The sequence below is a fragment of the Rhinatrema bivittatum genome, chromosome 4 (genome assembly GCF_901001135.1).
Source record: "Rhinatrema bivittatum chromosome 4, aRhiBiv1.1, whole genome shotgun sequence".
Classification (NCBI taxonomy): domain Eukaryota; kingdom Metazoa; phylum Chordata; class Amphibia; order Gymnophiona; family Rhinatrematidae; genus Rhinatrema; species Rhinatrema bivittatum.
The window spans coordinates 111,362,677-111,383,071 of NC_042618.1; the positions used below are offsets into that span (position 1 = coordinate 111,362,677).

Below are 20,395 nucleotides of genomic sequence, written 5' to 3' on the forward strand. Positions count from 1 at the left end.
TCAGGGGAATTGGCTCTTCATACCTTGGACTCAAAAGAGCCTTGGCTTTCTATCTGGATTGCACAGCCAGCCACAGACAGTCCACCCAGCTCTTTGTGCCCTTTGATTCCAACCGCCTTGGAGTAGCAGTGGGTAAACAGACCTTGTTGAACTGGCTGGCGGATTGCATTGCCTTTTGTTACGAGCAGGCAGGCCTGCTGTTTGCTGGCAGAGTAGACTTACTCTGTGCGGGCTATGGTGATGTCAGTGGCTCATTTACTTGCAGTCCCCATCGTCAAAACTCGCCGAGCCGCAACCTGGAGATCCCTTCACACATATACGGCTCATTACTGCTTGGATAAGGACAGGCACCAGGACAATGCCTTTAATCAATCCATCCTGTGCAACCTGTTCCAGACCTGAACCCAATTCTTCCTGTCTGTCCTTCTCTGGGAACCGGATAGTCCTCAGCCGACCTACAGCATCGCAGTTATTGTTGTGCCCGTTGGCACCATGTTCGATTGCTGTTGGTCTCTTATGTTAGCGAAGATGGTCCAGAGCTTGGTACTCACCCACATGTGAGGACTACCATCCTGCTTGTCCTTGGAGAAAGCGCAGTTGCTTACCTGTAACAGATGTTCTCCTAGAACATCAGGATGTTAGTCCTCAGAAATCTTGCCTGCCTCCCCACGGAGTTGGGTTCGCCCTCCAGATTGTTTTATTTTTTCGCTCGTATTTTCATCTATGTTACGAGACTGAAGGGGGACCTTGTGTGGACACACAGTTAGCAGCAGGCTGGGCATGCTCAGTGTGCTGGCCAAAGCTTCTAGAAACTTTGACAAAAGTTTTCCATGCCAGGCTCCATCTGATGATGTCACCCACATGTGAGGACTAACATCCTGCTGTCCTAGGAGAACACCTGTTACAGGTAAGCAGCTGCGCTTTCTCCTTCTGGGAGCTCCTTGCCTTAAACCAGGGTGAGCAAACTGAGGGAGGGCCTTGAACAATCCTGAAGGGAAACACACTGGCAGCCCAATTGGGGAAGAATAAAATGGCTACAAAGTCGAGTCTCAGTGCCATGAAGGTACTGCAAGCTAAGGAGGGAAGGAGCTGCCAGAACATAGTGACATCATTGTAAGCATAAAGGTACATAAATACAAAAGGCAGATAAAGACGATTCCAAAACCTGAACTATATCAAACATAAAAGAATCACATATGTTATAAATACTGTTTTTGATCAGAAAGACGTGGCAGCAACGATGATGAGCTGATATTTTGAGGCATTAAGAGGAATTGAATAATTCAGTAAGGGGATCTATTATTGCAGAGATTGACATAGGATGATGGTGAGAATAAAGTGTGACTGCGAGGTTCCTTTTAATGAATAAGAATTTTTAATTATATTTTTGAAGATTATATGGGAGAGTATTCTGTGTTGATTGAGTTTATAAATGAGGAGAGCCCTACAGATTCTAAGCCTGCAAGTTTTTGCCAAATGTTAGATACTTAGTAATCGTAGCCCATGATGGAAGCTTTCCCAATAGTTTATTATTGACATTGGGATTCTCTTACAGTACAACATTCTGCAACAATGGTGGTTTTATATCCCCTGAGGAAGCCTATAAGAGGTGAAACAGAGAGGATTCTTCTTTGTTGGGACACAGTCAAGCAGGGATGTACTCAAGCACTCAAATGTTAACAAATCTTTCATTAGTTTTAAAAAATCTCTCATCTGTTTGGGACAGTTGAAACTTATTTGTTATATTTGTTATATACATTGTCTCACTGTTTTAAAGGTAATACAATGTAGAGTAGGTTTTTATGTATACATAGTTTTCTATGGTTTGTATGGGTTGATTGTGCTACATTAGTTAGATAAGAGTCTTTATATATGAGAGTATGCAAGTAGTGTTTTTATACAATATGATACATAACTAACATTTCTTGTATATCACATGTATCCCCACTGTATTGTCATTATGTACTATTATGAGACACATTTTTAATATTGTTTTTGTTAACCAATTAAAGATGTTCAAAATATATTTGTCAACCAACAAAGAGCGCTAAACTGGTCCTGAATATCAAGGTCAATACACAAAAGGTACCATCTATAGAATTCAAAGATTGAATTTGGTTCAGTCAAACCCAACCAAAAAGCCTGTATATAAAAAAATGTTTTTAACAAGATGCCGCATCGGCAAGCCTGACAACCTGTTCAACCTTGTGCAGTTGAACCGTTCGGTCTTTTCATCATCTGCGGCTCTTGTCGGCTATAAAGCCTGTCTAAGATATTAGTGAACAATCTTAGCCCGTTTGATGTGTATTCCGTCCGAAAACTGCTGTAAACATTATATTTATAAATCCATGTAACACAGCTCATAAGCTTGCAACACTGTCCCGACTATACAAAGTCTGCCACTGAACCCGACAGCGGCCGGTGTTTCGCTGCAAAAAAGCAGCTTCTTCAGGGGTAAGGGGTAGAACGTTCTAAGAAGAATCGCTGCGAGACTTGGCGTCCATAAGAAGGAGATTCCTTGCCCCTGAAGAAGCTGCTTTTTTGCAGCAAAACACCGGCCGTTGCACTTTCTGAAAGTGGATGCGTTGGTATGTGCCGTCACCAAGCAGACTATTTCTGTGGAAGGGGGAGTGGCTTGAAGGAGGTGCAGGATAGGCGAATCGAGGCTATCCTTAAGCAGGTCTTTGAGGCAGTGGCAGCGATTTGCAGATGGCCTCTTGCAGCTCCCTGGTGAATCGATCTTGCTTGTTTTGCTCTCAGGAAGTTGAGAAAAAAAATGGCCAATAACTGGGGTGAATCCCAGGTTCCTCGGTTACCAGAGGTTTAAAAGCAGGCGCTGCACTCATTCAGCGCAAAAGGTCATACTAGGGGTTTTCAAACGTTTTCGACCTTACACAGGAGCGGCTTATCAGAAGGCTCAACCTTTGGGTAGGTCTCAGTCCTTTGTCCCAGGCAGCTCAGACAGGGTGCGGGCTTGAGTGGCGGTGTTTCCCCCCCCCCCCCCCCACCAACCCCCTCAATGAGGGTGTGCCGACCCACCCCAGGAACAGGAGATAGGGGGTCGCCTGTCTTTCCTTTTTATCAGAGGTGGGTTCAGATCACGTCAGACCAGTGGGTTCTGGAGGTGATAAGAGATGGCTATGCTCTGGAGTTTCTCAGCATTCCTCGGGACATTTTTGTGGTGTCTCCCTGCAGCTCCACAGAAGAGACAGACAGTGGAGTGTACATTGTCAAGATTCCTCAGCCTGTGGGTTGTGATCCCAGTGCCCATGTCACAAGAAAATATGGACCGATATTCCATTTATTTCATTGTAATCAAGAAGGGAGGGTTCCTTTCGCCCCATCCTAGATCTCAAGGGAGTCAACCGGTTTTAGCAAGTGACTCGTTCCCACATGGAAACCTTATGTTCACTGATAATGGCAGTACAGTCAGGGGAGTTTAAGTCTCTGGATTCTCAGAGGTGTATCTGCATATTCCCATCTGGCTGGAGCATCAACTGTTTTCTGCATTTTGCTGTTTTGGAGTGATATTATCAGTTTTGAACACTACCCTTTGGTTTAACCACTGCACCCAGAACCTTCTCTAAGGTCATGGTGGTGGTAACAGCAGAGTTGAGAGAGGATGGCATTCTGGTCCACCTATACTTAGACGATTGGCTAATTCGGGCCAAGAGCCATGAAAGAGAGTTTTCAGGCCTCGTGCAAGGTGATCTCCTTGCCACAGGAACTAAGTTGGGTTGTGAACTTGGCCAAGAGCAATCTGCAGCCATCCCAGACACTGGAGTATCTTGGTGTTTGTTTTTGACATGAAACAAGGTAGGGTGTTCCTGCCCAAGATCCGCATTCAGAAACTGATGGCGCAGGTGCAACTATTGATGGAAACAGTATGCCCTACAGTGTGGTCTTATCTACAGGTGCTCCAGTTGATGGCAGCCACCCTAGAGGTGGTTCCATGGGCAAGGGCACATATGCATCTTCTTTAACCCACACTGCTTGCACATTGGAGTCCACAGTCTCAGGACTATTCGATACGGCTTTAGTTACTGGTGGAGATTAGCATCCAACTGCAGTGATGGTTACAAGCGGGTCATCTAATGAAGGGCATTTCTGTCTATTGTGTGTATAGCATGTAAAAGAATCAATCATGTGCTAAAGTTATAATGCTGTATCTTTAATAAAATAAAATTGGAGAAATTCCTCGACAAAAAGTCCAAAAAACATTATTAACCAGGTAGACTTGCAAAAAGCCACCGCTTATCCATAAGTGTAAGCAACATGGAATCTATCTACTATTTGGGATTCTGCCCGATATTTCTGATCTGGAAACAGGATATTGGGTTTGATGGACCCTTGGTTTGACCCAGGATGGCAGGTCTTGTGTTCTTAATTGTGACTTTTCATGATGTGCTTCAGTATTTCATACCTAGCTCCATCAGTGCCCATTTCTTTCCTAGCTGAGTATATTTTCAGTGAAATGATTGCAGATGGGATTTTTGGAGTTACTGTTACAGTGTCATGGCACATTTGGCACAGCTGACTTTGCAAGTAACCTTCCCTTTTATGTCTGTTTCACAGGGGCTAGATACACATGTGTATTTTCAGAAATAAGACAAAGGACATGAAGTTTGTAATGCTTCTCAGCACTAGAATAGTGTGGGATGAATAAAAATGAGAATTCAGTTTTTGGTTAGGAACAATTCATATGATGTCTCTGTTTTATATCTGGTATTCTTTCCTAGGGAACGATTTCTGGTGCTGTGGTATGCGGACAGACATGAATCTGGTATCCTGCAGCTCAGTCAGTGGGTGAAAGAGGGAAAGCTAAAGGTACAAGAGACTTTATTAACTTATGGACCTTATGGACTGTAATGACGCCTGCGAGTAGCTAATGAAAGAGGGTCACAAGGGCCTGCCCGATGGATCAGTGGCCATGTGCAGTGGAAGGAATTTAATTTGATTCCTGGCTCAGGTTTTCTGCTTCCTGGCTTGGGCAGAGTTGGGGGATGCAGTGTAAGGCAGCATTCAAGCCCCCCTGGTGGAAAGGTGATCAGTTGTCACACCTAGAGTAGCCAGATTTAGGGCCAATCACTGCAGGGTTTGGGAAAGAGCCCAGTGCAGGGCATTCAGTCATGGACTGTTGCTGCAGTGACCAGATGCAATATGTTGGGGCGGAGGGTGAAACGAAATAGGGGAAAATCCCCAGATAGTTGTCGACGAAGGCTTATGGTACCAGATCCCAGCCCTAGTTCCAATCAAGATGGAAGCTCCTATTGACTTAAAAAAAAAAAAAAAGGGGGGGAGGGGGAGGAGACCAGGTAAGCCTGGTGCAAGCAATTATGGCACTTCTTAAATTTTATATGGCACTTCTTTTCAATATGCCCTGCCATTTCCACCAGTCTCCAATGATTGTTATTACCCTCTTACTGCATGAATTGCAATGTACAGCATCCTGTTTCCCCTCCTGCTGGGCTTCTGCCTTTACCATGTGCGCACACCTGCCTCATCCCACTTCCTCCATTGCTGTCATCCTGCACCGCCTTTGTTACAAACCAACAGCCCCTGGTATTAGCCATCCATGAGTTAGTGTCAGCATCACTCCCCCTCTCAGTGCAGTGGTAATGTGCTATGGCCTACCTCTTCCCATGCAAGCGTCCTGATTAACATGGAAACCATGCGGAAGGAAGTGAATGTGTGCTGGCTCATAGTCCTTGTGAGCAGGGAGTGATGTTGCGGCTTTGTAAGAAATACCACACTGCTGTTGGTAGCTGTTTAGACTGGTTGTGATGTGATTTATTTGTTTGTTTAGAGGTTTCCTATGAGAATCACTAGATGTTAGAATTAAACTAGCAGTTGGATATGGGAAAGGAGGAGTACTGGGCATGAGCTAAGTGGAGGATCTTGTGCGCTCATCTGCCCAAGATGGTAGAATACAAATGAATAAGACAAGACTGCTCTAGAATACGGGCGATACCCTATAAGTGGTTACTCTCGATGTCTGGCAGCTGGGCTATATCCTTGCAGTACAGAAAGGAATAAATGGGCAGACTGGATAAAGCCGTCTTGTCTTTTTCTGCCTTCGACTGTTACTGTATAAGATGTGTTAAGGTTAATGATTGGAGGGTGTGAGGTGAAGGAAAAGCGCACAGAGGCAGTAGAGAGGAAGAGTAGACATACTGGAGACTCATGGCAGCATTTTTGCCAGCTCTTGCAGCTTGCCAGCTTACGCTGCCTTCTGTGCTGCCTAATAGCTTGTACTGGCCCTGAGCACAATGTTAAGCAATGTCCCAGCTGATACATAAACCAGCAGCACAACTTCATCAGCATTCACAAAGACATCTTTACTGGCCAAGCAGGAAAAGCTGTTAGCTTGCCTAAGTTTCAGTTCTTATTTCCCACCAGCAGAGAGAGTTCACTACCATGGGAAGTTGCTCTTAAAAGACAGTTTCCTCTTCCTTTCTTGGTCTGACCCACATTAAAAAAAAAATGGAAGGGGACAAGTGCTATTCTGACTAAAAGCAGACTTAAGTCTGTGAAATGCCTGCCATCCCTGGTTATAGTCATCTTTTAACCTGTTTTTAAGCTGCAGGAAAGCTACTTTGCATTGGAGCCCAGGAAGACGTTGCTGTTTGCAGTTTGGGCAGATCAGACTGCTAAATCATGTGAACAAGGGAAATAAATGTCAGCAAGAAATCTCAGTCAGGCTGAGGATTCGGCCTCGAAGGAGGATGGCTTATTCTGTCTCAGGCTCAGTTGCAACCAACTGCTACTTGGGCTAAGGCACCACAAAGCTTTCATTTGCAGCTGGGTTCTTGTCCCCTATTTTTATAGTCCCTCTCAATATACTTAGCCCAGTCATTGTGGCCAGGGGCCACAGAACACAGCTTCTTATGGTGTGCAGTTGCATATTCCCTAAATCTGGCCACTAGGTGTCACTATTGAACAATGGCTAATCACCTCTCCCATGAGCTGTGAACATTGACTCTGCAGTTTACCCAGCTTCTGCTAGCCTAAGGAGCAGAGTCCTGGCCCAGGACTCGCCCCCAGGTCCTCTGCATGGCAGTGCACAGTATTGCCTCTAAGCACAAGTCTGGCCCGATGAAGAGCCCCTTTTATAAACCACTGCATTTTGCACATTCAGCCTCGCCCAGAAATACGTTTCGGTGCTAAACATCTCTGTTGACTTTGGGGAGATGGGACTTATCATGTTTCTGTAGGAATGAGTAAGATACCTGTGCCATGCCTCCTTGATCACTCAGGACTGTCCCCACAGAACTGGCACAGTGTGATATACAGTGACTGTGGAAGTGTTCCTGTTTGGCATGTGTGTTGTCCCTGAAGAGTGCAAATCCTGCTCATCTTTAAAAGGGCAAGGATATCTCGAATCACAATAAATAAAAGCCACTCTGAAATTATCCTAGCTGGAAAAACTAGACCGTGTCCTTGCTGGAGTTTTTGGAAGCAAATGTGATGAGAATAAAAGAACTGTGTGTTCAGAAGGAAAGATTTTTGTGTTATGGATTTCCTGATCTCCGCTGGGCACGGACTTACCAGTGTCTGCATTATGGCCTGAGGGAGACATCTTCCCCTCAACCCCTGCAAGCAGTTGCCGGGACTCTTGAAGTTGTCGACAGGGCTTGCTTTTGTTCTATCATGTTTAGCAAAGACATCGCCACTGGAGAAGCTAATGAGATTTAATTTCATTGACAGGTACGAGAGACCGTGACAAAAGGACTGGAAAATATTGGTGGTAAGAGTTTGGATTTTTATCTTTTGGAGGCTAATTTATTTCTGGCTGATTGGAGCAGAATGATACAGTGAGAACATCTCATTTCTTTTTCCTTTCATTAGCTGCATTTTTTTTTTTTTGCTCAAGAGACACTATTAGCCAGTTCTACATTTATGCATAGAAAAGATTCTGTCTCGTTAAAGGCTCAGAAGGAGAAATGAATGAGAGGAATGAGTTTAAAGACAGAAAATAGAGGTGAAATTAATTTGTAGGAATCTCTCATCCTAAAAGATTTATTATGAATTTTTGTCCACCTTGTAACACTCATGGGGCAGATTTTAAAACCTACGTGTGCGGCCTACATTTGTACGCCCCCGGACCGCTCATTTTTTCAAGCCCCGGGACTTACACGCGTCCTGGGGCTTTACGCGCACCGCTGGGCCTTTTGAAAATAGGCCCGGCGCGCATAACCCCCCCTACGCGCGTAAATCCCCCTGGATTTATTCGCGTAGGCTTTTAAAATCTGCTCCATAATTATGAATGTTTTACCTGTAAGCCATTATGAACTAGTGATTCCCACATGGAATGACTGTATATAAAACATTTAGATAAATAAAATTAAATAAAATATGCCCAGAGTTGCTGTTTAGCTGGCTGGTGCCAGGACTACCCTTTCACGGAGGCTTCTCTGAGTTCCTGACACGATTCACGCATGTTGCTGTAATGGTAGGGCTAGATGACAGGAGAAATTAAAACAGAGTGCCTTTGCCCCATCAGAGGCAGTTTCAGACTTGTACTGGAAACCCAAAAGGAACAGGAGGATGACAGTGTGGACCAAAACAAAAATGGAAACGTTACCATTCCTCATCACTGCTGCTCACCTCCATCCCTTGGGGCAGGGGTTCTCAGCAAGGACTGCAAACAGGGCTGGTTTTTAGTTTAAGCAAGCTGAACAAATTAGCCTTGTTCTTAGACACATTGCAGAAAATGCATCTGCTGAATAGTCACTGTGGATATGCTAAGAAGCCGTCCTCGCGACCCTCGATGGCTGGTGTTGAGAACCTCTGTCCTAGGGTGAGTTTGCAAATGTAGGGCAGGGAGGAATTGAATTGGATGAAAAGCTTATCTAGTATTAAAGTCAAAGAGAATCCACATACCAGGAGATTAAGCATTGTGACATGCAGTCACTGAACAGCTATAATCGGAGTCTCCAGTTTCCTGCGGCAGAATTCTCAAGATTCTGAGGCAAGAGTGGGCAAATTCTGTGGCAGATTTTTCAAAATTCTGCGACGTTTACTTGGCAAATTTGCAGAATTTTGCATATGGTTGCTTTTTAAGTAATGTATTATTTTAACTTTATAAAAATACAATTGGTTGCCTGACATTTCTGTGTCTAATTTCGTTCTTTATTAGGAAAAAGGGATTTTAGTGATTGGGACTTGGGGAGTAAGGAGTGTAAGGGATCTGGGCACAGGAAGAGAGGAGATCGCAAAAGAGGGAAAGAAAGAAATCTCAGGAAGGAAGGGTAGAGAAATAAGGGATGGGGATTCAGGGAGGATAAGGAAAGGGAATGGGAGGAAAGGAGGAAGGGAAGAAAAGAGGAGTCAGGAGTTGGGATGGAAGAGGCAGGATCATGGATGGCAAGGTGAGAAGCAAGGGAGGTTTGGGGATGGGGTGGAAGAGCAGGGAAGAGAGATGAGGAAGAGAAGGAAGACTAGAGATTGGGGTGGAGAAGGAAGGAAGCCACAATCCCCCAATCACACCGCCAATCCCTCTTTCCCTTATCCCCGCTTTCCAAAGCCCCTTTGTTCCTCCCTCGCTTTCGTTCACTTCCTCCCTCAACCCGACCACCTCTGTCATCCTGGTTCCCTCCCCATCACAAACTCTGGTTCCCTCCCTCCCCCCCCCCCCCCCCAAATGAACCCCTCATTTGCCCTGGTTCATTCTTGCCCCGATCTATCCCCCCCTCTCTCTCCCCCACTGGCAATCCATAGTTCACTACCTCTCTCCCTCCCCCATCCTCAGGTCACTCTGTCCCTGTCTCCTTCCCTATCCCCAGTAGATTCACTCCATTCCCCCCCCCTCCTCGATTCCCAAGTCACTCCATTTCAACTCTCGTGAACCCAGCCTCACTCTATTTCTCCCCCTGCCCCCATGATCACTCACTCTCCCTGGAATCGCGCAGTGCTGCCTCCTCTTTTCCTGCCAGATTCACTTGGTTCAAAGCGCAACACTTGGGTCCTGCAAGGGAGGAGAAAAATGAGGTGCTGCAAGGCTGGCCCTTTCTTTATCCTTTTTAACTTCATGGGCTGGAGAGTGAAGAGATCTGGTTGGGGGGTGGGGGATGGGGAGTGCACAGAGGGGAAAGCTGTATCTCTCTCACTGCCACTAATGATTCTCTTGCGAGACAGGTGGGTGGAAGGAGGGGTAATGCGCCGAGTGCTGAGCACCGTCCCACTGTCACTAATACTTTTATTTTTTTTAATTTTTAAAGAAGGTCCCTGGTCTCCCTGCCAGGACCAAGAATTGTGGGAGACCCGAGGACCTAGCTATAATGTAGCCTGGAATGGATTCAAAAGCATTTTTTTTTCTTTCAGCTGCTTTTCAATCTATGATGAAAGGAGGAAACATTGGGAAGCAAATAGTATTGGTTTCTGAACACGGAATGAAGACCGATTTGCCTTCTTAGCTCTGCGGTATCCTCATTTTAATTTACCATCTTCAGTCAGAAAAATCACAAGCACTTGGGAGTTTCCTTTGTATCATGGTCCTTTTTAGCAGTCCCGTTGTGGAGCCAGTGTGAGCGTGCTTTTGAGCCACCTCTTCCTGTAATGCTGGATTCCTCCTTTCCAACCCTGCTGAAACAAGATGCAATATCCTTGCAACTAGAATATTATTGTCACGTGAATTACTGTCCTGGGAACATGAGATTGAGATACTGCTTTTATAAGAGTAGCTTTATTCGAAGCTGATGCCATAGCTAATTTTTTTTTTTTTGTATATAATCTCTTTTTTATTGGCAAAATCCAAACAAAAACATTACAATACCAAAAACCAAGGAATTTGGACGCTATGTTCATGTTACACGCACATTCTCCCCGCCCCCTCCCCACCAAACAACTGTCTGGAGTTATCAAGTGCTGTAAACTGCTACGAGAGGATAGATGTTAATAAAGCAGTTGTTTGGTACAAGGGTCATGAAGATTTACAGGTGTAGTGAGTAGACATTAGGTTCCCCATGGTGGCTCTGTGGTGACCCACAGGACCTTTCGCCATCAGCAGCAGCTCATCTGAGCCTCACAGCGATCCCAGTGCAACAAAGCTGTCTTTAGTAGTAATTGTTTTCCCTGCTGATATTTTACATGTAACAGTTAAGACCCTGATGTATGTTGCTTGGCTCTGCTGTGGAGTGCAATCCTCTAGCTGCTGCACCTCCCTACAGCCCTTTCCCAGTAAAGATGCACAAGAATTATTTTATTCTATTATGCTTCTATTTTATTTTGTATCAACCCAAGCAGTGACTATGTATAGTGGTGCCTGAGAAGCCAGCCCATTGAGAGAAGTCTGAGGCTCTGATATACCAGTTTTGCTGGGGCTGTGTCTCCTTCAGTTAATCTTGCTGAACTGTCACTAGTGTTGGCCTTTGCAGTTGTTCAACCTTGGGCAGAAAAAAATGCTATTTTACATGCACACATCTATTTCAAATTCTTCAGGCTCAGTGGCAGTGCTGTGCACTTCCATGTGGAGGGTCCCTGGTTTGATTCCCAGATCGGGTCTTTTGAGGAGGAGAGAGAGAGGCATGGTCAATATTTAGATTGGTCCGAAAAAAGAGCACTACTACGGTCCTGTATGTCAATAACTCAAAAATAAAAGGAACCCGTGTCACACTATTAAACCATCTAAATCAATTATTTTAGTGAGATTTTAAGCCGCATCAGCAAGCCTTAACAACGTGTTCTGAACGAACAGAACCGTTGGGTCTTTTAATCATTTGCGGCAAGGTCCTTATATCCAGCGAAAGCTTGAAAGTGCTATGAAATGTAGTCTATCCCCATTTTAACAGTTATCACTCCAAACCCGACAACGGCTGGTGTTTCGCTACGAAGCGTGTAGCTTCTTCAGGGGTGAGTATAACCAGTAGAGCACTAATACTGTAAATGTGATAGAAATAAAAATTAGCACAATAGATATTGAAAAACTTCCACTTAGCTTATTGTAGATGGAAAAGTAACCTTCTGATCCGGACGCTGAGTCTCGAAATAGAACTTCACGAGAAGTGGGACAGAGACCGAATGAAACCAGTTTCTAAATTTAAATAGCCTGCGCTGAAAACAGCGAGATGACGTCATGACTGAAAAAAATCATGACGTCAGGAGAACCCTTGATCAGCTGAAGAACTTTACAAAAAGACATTTAATTCCAAAGATGTATTCAAACCAGCTGGATGTACTGTATCAAGTCAATGGAGTACTGCAGGCAGTGGAGTACTGCAGGCAACAAAGGATTCCTCGAGGCCTTCGGGTCTTAAAAGAACCACATCTTTACAGAGAAGATCCAGACTTCATCCAGGACTGGAACTCTATATTGAACAAATGCAGCTTGGATTTGATGATCCTTATTATTAAAACTGCGCAGAAAAAAAAAGGTGAAATTCAAGTTGAGGTTACTACTATAAAAGAACATCTGATGAGTACTCTTGATTTAGACATGTATACTGAACAACCTAATACACTTACTGAGTCTATTGAAAAATTTCGAATTGACCTTAAAAAATTGAAATACAACACATTTCAAAGAGATGAATGTGACTACACACAAGGATATGTATATCCATGGATGAATGATAAAGCGAAGTTTAAATCTCATAAAACCACATTTGATTCTGGAAGTGACGACTTTTCAGGTGAAGAGCTTTCGGATCTCACCTCAGGCACTATTGGGAATTTCTCTAAGGATCCAAGTTCAGACAATCATTTTTTAGGCCGAGGTCGTGGTTCCAGACGCCCCCTCTGCATGAGAGGGGTCAGCTGGCAGGACGACCCTCATCACACCAGACAAACTCTATCAACAATTTGACACAATCTTAGATATTGAATTTATCATCGATCACACTCACTCTTACTCAAAGAAACATCTTAGAAAAAGGTCTTACATTCATACCAACTCCAAAGGCAGATTTATTTAAATTAGAAGTGGCCTTGTATAAGTTTGTCCGAAAACTTTACATAAGACATTTTTTTAGTCCTCAACCAAGTGGTCCAGGTCTGTTGATATTTAGAAATAAATCCACAGGGTTGCCTCCAGGCCCAGCAGATGCAGTTATCTATACCTTCTACCAGAAGGTGCTACAAGACCTCCGGTCTGGTTTCACTAACATACGCTCTTTTTCAAACTTGACACGGCAAGAAGCTACTGCTTTACAATCACTTCGTCAAAATCAAAATCTGATCATTAAACCTGCTGACAAAGGTGGGAAGATTGTTTTACTGGACCGATCACAATACATTACTGAGGTCCATCGTCAACTTAATGATCAAAAATTTTACCAACTTCTCAATACAGATCCAACCACCCAATTATTCAAAGATATTGAGATTATTGTCAAAGAAGGAGCCGAAATGGATTTTCTTACAGTCCAAGAGGCCTCCTTTTTGTTGAAACAAAGTTCTGTGATTCCGGTTTTTTATATCCTCCCCAAGATACATAAAAATATTACAAATCCACCTGGAAGACCTATTGTTTCTAGTAGAGGTTCTCTTCTAGAACCACTATCTAAATTTGTGGATTATATTTTGGCACCTTTTGTAAATATTCAGAAATCCTACAACAGAGATTTGCAGTCCATGATACAACATCTTGAAGAATTTAATACTGATTTATCTCAAATTCTGATGGTTACTTTGGATGTTGAAGCACTCTACAACAACATTCCCCAAGAGGAAGCTATAGATATAGCCTATCATTACTTCAAACTACATCCACAACCACAAAGAATTCCATCATATTTTCTGAAATCACTATTACAAATAGCATTAACAAAAATTTTTTTGCTTTTGAAGGCACTTTTTATCAGCAGATCTGCAGCACGGCAATGGGGGCTACAATGGCCCCCGATCTAACCAATTTATACATGGCTCATTTTGAAGATCAGTGGATATATATATATTTATTTATTTATTTAAAATTTTTATATACCGGCATTCATGTTGCAAACACATCATGCCGGTTTACATATAACAGGGGTGTACAGTAAACAATTCAATAACCTATTTGTGTAGAAGGAAGCAGTTACAAATAACAAGGTAATAGAACTGGGAGGAGAGAAGAAAAGAAAGAGAATAACATTAGGTATAGGTATTTACATTAGTAATAACATTTTTACATGTGGAAGTGGTAGAATCTGGCTGAATAGAATTAATCGGTGTCCGGGAAAGCTTTTTTAAACAGCCAGGTCTTAAGTCTCTTCCTGAAGGTTGGGAGGCTGGGCTCCTGTCTAAGGTCCGGTGGGATGGAGTTCCCAACAATCCTTTTTCTTCATCAATCACAACATAGAAAAGATACATTGACATTTTTCTTTTGTGGTCTAATACAAAAGAGAATTTTCAACATTTTTTGACATGGTTGAATGGTCGTAATCCTCACTTGCGTTTCACTGCAGATATCCAAACAGATAACATTCATTTTTTAGACATCACCATCATTAAAACATCAGAGAAGTTTTTTACCACTCTATATCGCAAACTAGTTTCAAGTAATACTTTTTTACACTTTTCCAGAGCTCACCCTCAGACTCTCAAAGAAAATCTTCCCATGAGTCAATTTTTTAGGATCAAACATTTGTGCACCACCTTACAAGATTACCAACAGCAAGCGACTATTTTGAGTGAAAGGTTTCTAGCCAGAGGCTATCCAAAACGTTGTATCAAACGAGCCTATACTAGAGCCAAGTTCACGCACAGGGAGTGGCTGTTTTTACCACATCCAGTTGAAACTACAGATATTATGACATGCGTTTTACCTTTTTCTTCCATGGCTCACACAATGAAAAACATCATTTCTACTAATTGGCATATTCTCCAATTATATCAAGAATTTCAGGATGGTCCTAGATTCACATATATGCGAAGTACTAATCTACAAGATCAATTAGTACATTCAGACTCTTCGGTACAGAAAGTTTCTACTGCCATAGGGTCACATCGAGCTTGTGGCTCCTGTACTGTATGCCACACAATGATTTCAACATCAGTTATATTTTTCTATAGGCTTAATTTTACTGTTACTTTGAAACATCATACTGACTGTCTGTCTACAGGTGTCATATATATTATTCAATGCCCGTGCAATTTGTGGTACGTAGGTAAAACAAAACGCTCTTGAAAGTTCGTCTTATAGAACACCGTTCTTGCTGAACAAGGAAAGACTTACAGCACCATTAGTAACTCACTGTTTAGAACAATCTCATTCTTTTGATTCCTTAAAAGTGTGTGTTCTTGAACAACTATACCCGGTTTGGCGTGGAGGTGACTTTAATCAGTTACTTTTACAGGCAGGACAACATTGGATCCATCGACTTGACACAGTACATCCAGCTGGTTTGAATACGTCTTTGGAATTAAATGTCTTTTGTAAAGTTCTTCAGCTGATCAAGGGTTCTCCTGACGTCATGATTTTTTTCAGTCATGACGTCATCACGCTGTTTTCAGCACGGGCTATTTAAATTTAGAAACTGGTTTCATTCTGTCTCTGTCCTGCTTCTCGTGAAGTTCTATTTCGAGACTCAGCATACGGATCAGAAGCTTACTTTTCCATCTACAATCAGCTAAGTGGAAGTTTTTCAATATCTATTGTGCTAATTTTTATTTCTATCACATTTATGGTATTTGTGCTCTACCGGTTATACTCACCCCTGAAGAAGCTACACGCTTCGTAGCGAAACACCGGCCATTGTCGGGTTTGGAGTAATAACTGTTAAAATGGGGATAGAGAGGCAAGATGGCCGCCAAGTGAGTCCGGAGTGAACGCCTAGAGAAGAGGCTCTTACCTTTATGATCTTTTTCTACGGAGAATGCCGCATACTAAAAGAAAGGGGAGAATAAGAGAGGCGAGAGAAGATTTACCCTCTATTGATCCCCGAAAGCCCCGAATCGAAGGGTTCTTCGCCAGATAGCTTGGTCGCTGGGAGTGAAGTGCAGGAGCGCATACAGCCTCCCCAGACCTGTGATACCACCTCAAGCCCCGGGGAGCTGAGGAGACCAGCTCACCCGGGAAACATCGCGATACTTCCTGGAACCCTGGATGAAGTGGGGAGTCCTTCGGCATTAGACCTGCCCGGAGGAGACCCTGCAGACCGGGAGGATAGACCCTGAGAGACCCGTAGGCTGGTAGGAGCAGTGGCTCTGAGCCCAGAAAGAGTTTTGACAACTTTAACTCCGGAATCCTCGTTGGGGGCTAGAAAGAAGGAGAAGCCAATGACATCAGACGGCAAAGGAAGGTTGGTGAGCATTGAGGAGGAAGCGGGAGACGGGCATTTGAGAGTCCTAGCTGCGGGTTTTTCTATATCTACCCCTGAAACTATAACACTGCATGGGATATGGGCAATATTAAAATCAATTGAATTGTCTATTAAAAGTTTATCTGCTGTAACTTTAGAAACTAGGAACCAAACTATAGTGAATAATAACCTTATTTCCAATTTTGGGAAAAAGGTCGAAGATTTGGATAAAAAAGTTTTAAAGGTTGAAAATGTGCAGCAAAAATTGATAATATCAGACAATATTACCAACAAAAGATTAGAAAATATTGAAAATGCTCTCAGAGCCCATAATTTAAGGGTTCTGAATTTTCCAGTTGTTGCTCTGTTTTCCCCAATGGACTTATTTCGAAACTATATGAAACAAATTCTTAAAATACCAGAAACAGCTTTGCCGGTGATTACAAAGGCTTATTATCTTCAACGGCGGACACAAACTGAAGGACTGGAAGCAGCTGAGACTCAAACACCTATGATAGATTTATCTGATATATTAGAAATTTCTATGGATACTGAGATAACCCAAAGGAAACCTTTATTAATTCACTTGCATTCCTGTCTGATCGTAATTATGTAATGAAACTATTCTTTAGAAATAGACAAAGTAAGGTATATGGTTATCCAATTTGGATTTACCCTGATGTGGTTAAAACAACTCAAACCAGATGAAAAGATTTTCTAAGTATGCGTTCGTCAGTACTTCAGTTGGGTGCTAATTTCATTTTAAAGTACCCATGTAAATGCTGTGTGAAGCATTCTGGTGTTATGTATAATTTCTTAGAGCCCGCACAACTTAGGGCTTTCATAGAAGCCAGAACCCAAGAGGCATCCCCTCAAGTCTCGGCTAGTTAGTAATGTAATGTAATGGCATCACTTGGTTGTTAAATTAATTATAATTATGTTTGCCTTAAATTTGCGCTCATAGGGGTCGATTTTTTTAAAAAGCGCGATTGCGTACTTTTGTTTGCGCAGCAGGCGCAAACAAAAGTACGCTGGATTTTATAAGATACGCGCATAGCCGCGCGTATCCTCTAAAATCCTGGATCGGCGCGCGCAAAGCTGCCGATTTTGGGCAGCCTGCGCACGCCGAGCCGCGCAGCCTGCCTCCGTTCCCTCCGAGGCCGCTTCGAAATCGGAGCGGCCTCGGAGGGAACTTTCTTTCGCCCTCCCCTCACCTTCCCCTCCCATCCCCTACCTAACCCAACCCCCCCCCCCCCCGGCCCTATCTAAACCCCTCCCTTACCTTTGTCCCTAGATGTACGCCTGCGAGAAGCAGACGTAAATCTACGTGCGCCAGCAGACTGCCCCGCCCTGTCCCTGTCCCGCCCCCCGACACGCCCCCTTCAAAAAACCCCGGGACCTGTGCGCACCGGCGGCCTATGCAAAATAGGCGCGCAAGGCCCTGCTCGCGTAAATCCGGGCGGATTTACGCGAGCAGGGCTTTTAAAATCCGCCCAATAGTTCCGCCTCTAAATATTCTTATAATTTATGATGTTTGTATAATTATCTGATGATGATCTTTCATCTACTATTTTTCTTGTAATAGTTATGGATAATGGCAAACATCAATTTTGCTGTACAAGAGTTATTCTTGGGTGTAAGTTCAAAAATTTGAAAATAAAGAATTAAAAAAAAAAAAAATGGGGATAGACTACATTTGAAAGCACTTTCAAGCTTTCGCTGGATATAAGGACCTTGCCGCAAATGATTAAAAGACCCAGCGGTTCTGTTCGTTCAGAACACGTTGTTAAGGCTTGCTGATGCGGCTTAAAATCTCACTAAAATAATTGATTTAGATGGTTTAATAGTGTGACACGGGTTCCTTTTATTTTTGAGAAATATTTAGATTGACCAGATTTAGCACCCATGATACAGGGTTCCAGAAAAAGTCCTGCTAATTGCTCCTGGCCTCTGGGCTCTTGTAGTGACCAGTCTATGAACTGTAGGAGGGTTAATCAAAATAAGAGAAAACTCCCGGGGTTGTTGTGAATGAAGGCTCATGGTGCTAGGATCCTAGCGTTGGTTCTGGAAGAAACAGAAGAAACTACTGGGCAAAAAAAAAAGATCTCCAGGAAAAAAATTACAAATACTACTTTTCTAAGTTTCAAAATAGAATTCTTCACTGCTATAGTCTAAAAGTTGGTTTTTCTTTGTTAATATTTAGGTTGTGCTTATGAGCCATGATGCATCTGACAAAGTGGACTCTTGTTCTTGGAAGCTCGTGCCTCAATAAATCAGTCTATAACATGCCACCGTATTCTTTGTTGTCTATGAAGTTTGTACTCATTGTTCAAATTTGTTCCATTTTGGAATAAAAATTTGGAGATATTGGGGTAACTTATTTACACACACATCCCTTGCAGTTACTTCACGTTCAACTTTCTTTTTCTAAATAAATTCTTGAAATTTGGAGGCGGCACAGTACAACTGGGTCACAGTGGTGCCAGGTAGACTTGACACCCTCCCCCCCTATTTAATCAGAAGAAACTGCTGGGACCGGTTTTGGGTTTGACAGTAAGAGAAGGTGGTGAGAGCAGGGACTGAGCCAGGCTCTTGGGCCTTGCCTCCTCCTGGTTTCTGTGCAGGAGGCAGGGCGTGCAAGCACACATGAGAGCAGCCACCACCCTCATTGCCTGCTGCTAATAATCAGCAGCTTCATCACAACTGAAGGGCTAAGAGGTGTGTAAATTTAGGGGTTGTGTCTCTATCTTCCTCTCCTCTCTCTCTCTCACACACACACACGGCAGAACTCTGTATCACCCCAGCAAAGGAATATGGCAACTCTTTATGATTACTGAATCTAAATGCCAGGGTAATCAGGATATGGGTTTGTTTCAGTAGATCAGTTGGACAGCACTTTATAATGTGAACCTGGTCTGAAGAGGTTTGTCTTGTGTTCCTGCTTCCATGTGTATTAACACAAAGAAGTATTACTCGTTTGTACATGAAGAAGTGATTTTAATAAAGATTCTAAAAAATTTGTTTTAAAGCAATATTTTCCTTTTATCGTTATCGAGGGATATTTGCATTTTTTTTTATTACACAAGGAATGTGTTTCTCTGGTGTGCACTGATGTGCCCGACAGTGTTGTGTGAGTGCCAGTGAGCATAGCATTCAAAATGTCACTATCTTAAATGATGGTGTAAACAGGAAAGCTAAAAAGTAATATAGTTAAATTCTGTATAGCCAGGTAGCTAATCTAACATTGAAATAAATAGTCTGTGAGAGAGTTTCCTTGCAGGATAATTTAGGGAATGGTTTTGGAAAGGGAAGGCACTACTAAAGGAACAGAGTGGCCTTGGAGCACCCTGCTTAGGATGATCCTGCTGTCTCGGACTGTGAAACTCTTAGTTATGAAGGTGAATTTCCAGCAAATAAGATGAGTGCACTTCATCAAGAAAAGGGTTTACCATATATTGTGCAGCAAGCGGTGTCTTCTGCTTAGAGGAAAAGGACAATATCATAATTTTGGTTAATTACAGGAAGAAAAGGGGAGCTGCCTACCTCAAATTAGCCATGTGCTTTTGTTTTGCAGCAAATTATAATTGCAGTATTTTGTTGCTATGCTGTGAAGCTGTTGAATAGATTTTTCTGCAATATATTCACACTGAAACAGTTTTCAAAAGATTCTGTATGAAAGCATGGACTGTAATTAGTCAATATTGTAAGATGAAGATGAGTGACAATGTATTTCACATAAAGGAAATAACATTAGGCTTGCTGTGCTGAAGACAGCCTGATAAAAAGTGGGCAAGTTGCTAGCTGAGGATACAGAATTGCTTTTCATTTTTCATATACATGAAGATAGTGCCATACCTTATTCACCCATATGTCATTAGTCAAAGAAACTGGAATTATAAAATCATTGAAGCTGAGTTGGTGCCTTGACTCAGCTATAGTACTGCAAGGTAGGAGATTTGGGTACAAGGGCTGGCAATGCTTGGACATGACTTGGAAGCAATGTGTTCGAGCTCCTGAGAAAAAAGGAAGTTACCTCTACTGTTATAGTGATTCCTTCTAGTACAAGAGGAGTACAGCCCTTTCAGCCTTGTCCAGCAAGAATTCTTGAGTCACCCAGGAAAGCCATTGGCGAGAAGACCAAAAACAAAACATTGGCATTCGAAGCCTGAAACTCA

At 42.9% G+C, this 20,395-nt stretch overlaps 1 protein-coding gene across 4 annotated transcripts in view; it reads left to right on the plus strand.

The window, feature by feature from the left end:
• PTGR2 (prostaglandin reductase 2) overlaps positions 1 to 18,509 on the plus strand; it is a 129,257-nt gene extending 110,748 nt beyond the window's left edge. For 3 of the 4 annotated variants that reach the window (XM_029598676.1, XM_029598677.1, XM_029598679.1), the window contains 4 exons: positions 4,740 to 4,827; positions 7,708 to 7,747; positions 10,324 to 10,422; positions 18,424 to 18,509. In XM_029598676.1, coding sequence (XP_029454536.1) covers positions 4,740 to 4,827; positions 7,708 to 7,747; positions 10,324 to 10,415 — 220 coding nt within the window. In that variant the 3' untranslated portion in view covers positions 10,416 to 10,422; positions 18,424 to 18,509. Of the gene's footprint in view, positions 1 to 1,555; positions 2,210 to 4,739; positions 4,828 to 7,707; positions 7,748 to 10,323; positions 10,423 to 18,423 lie in introns of those variants that run through there. The other variant, XM_029598678.1, reaches the window with a different exon arrangement.
• The last annotated feature ends 1,886 nt before the right edge of the window (positions 18,510 to 20,395 follow it).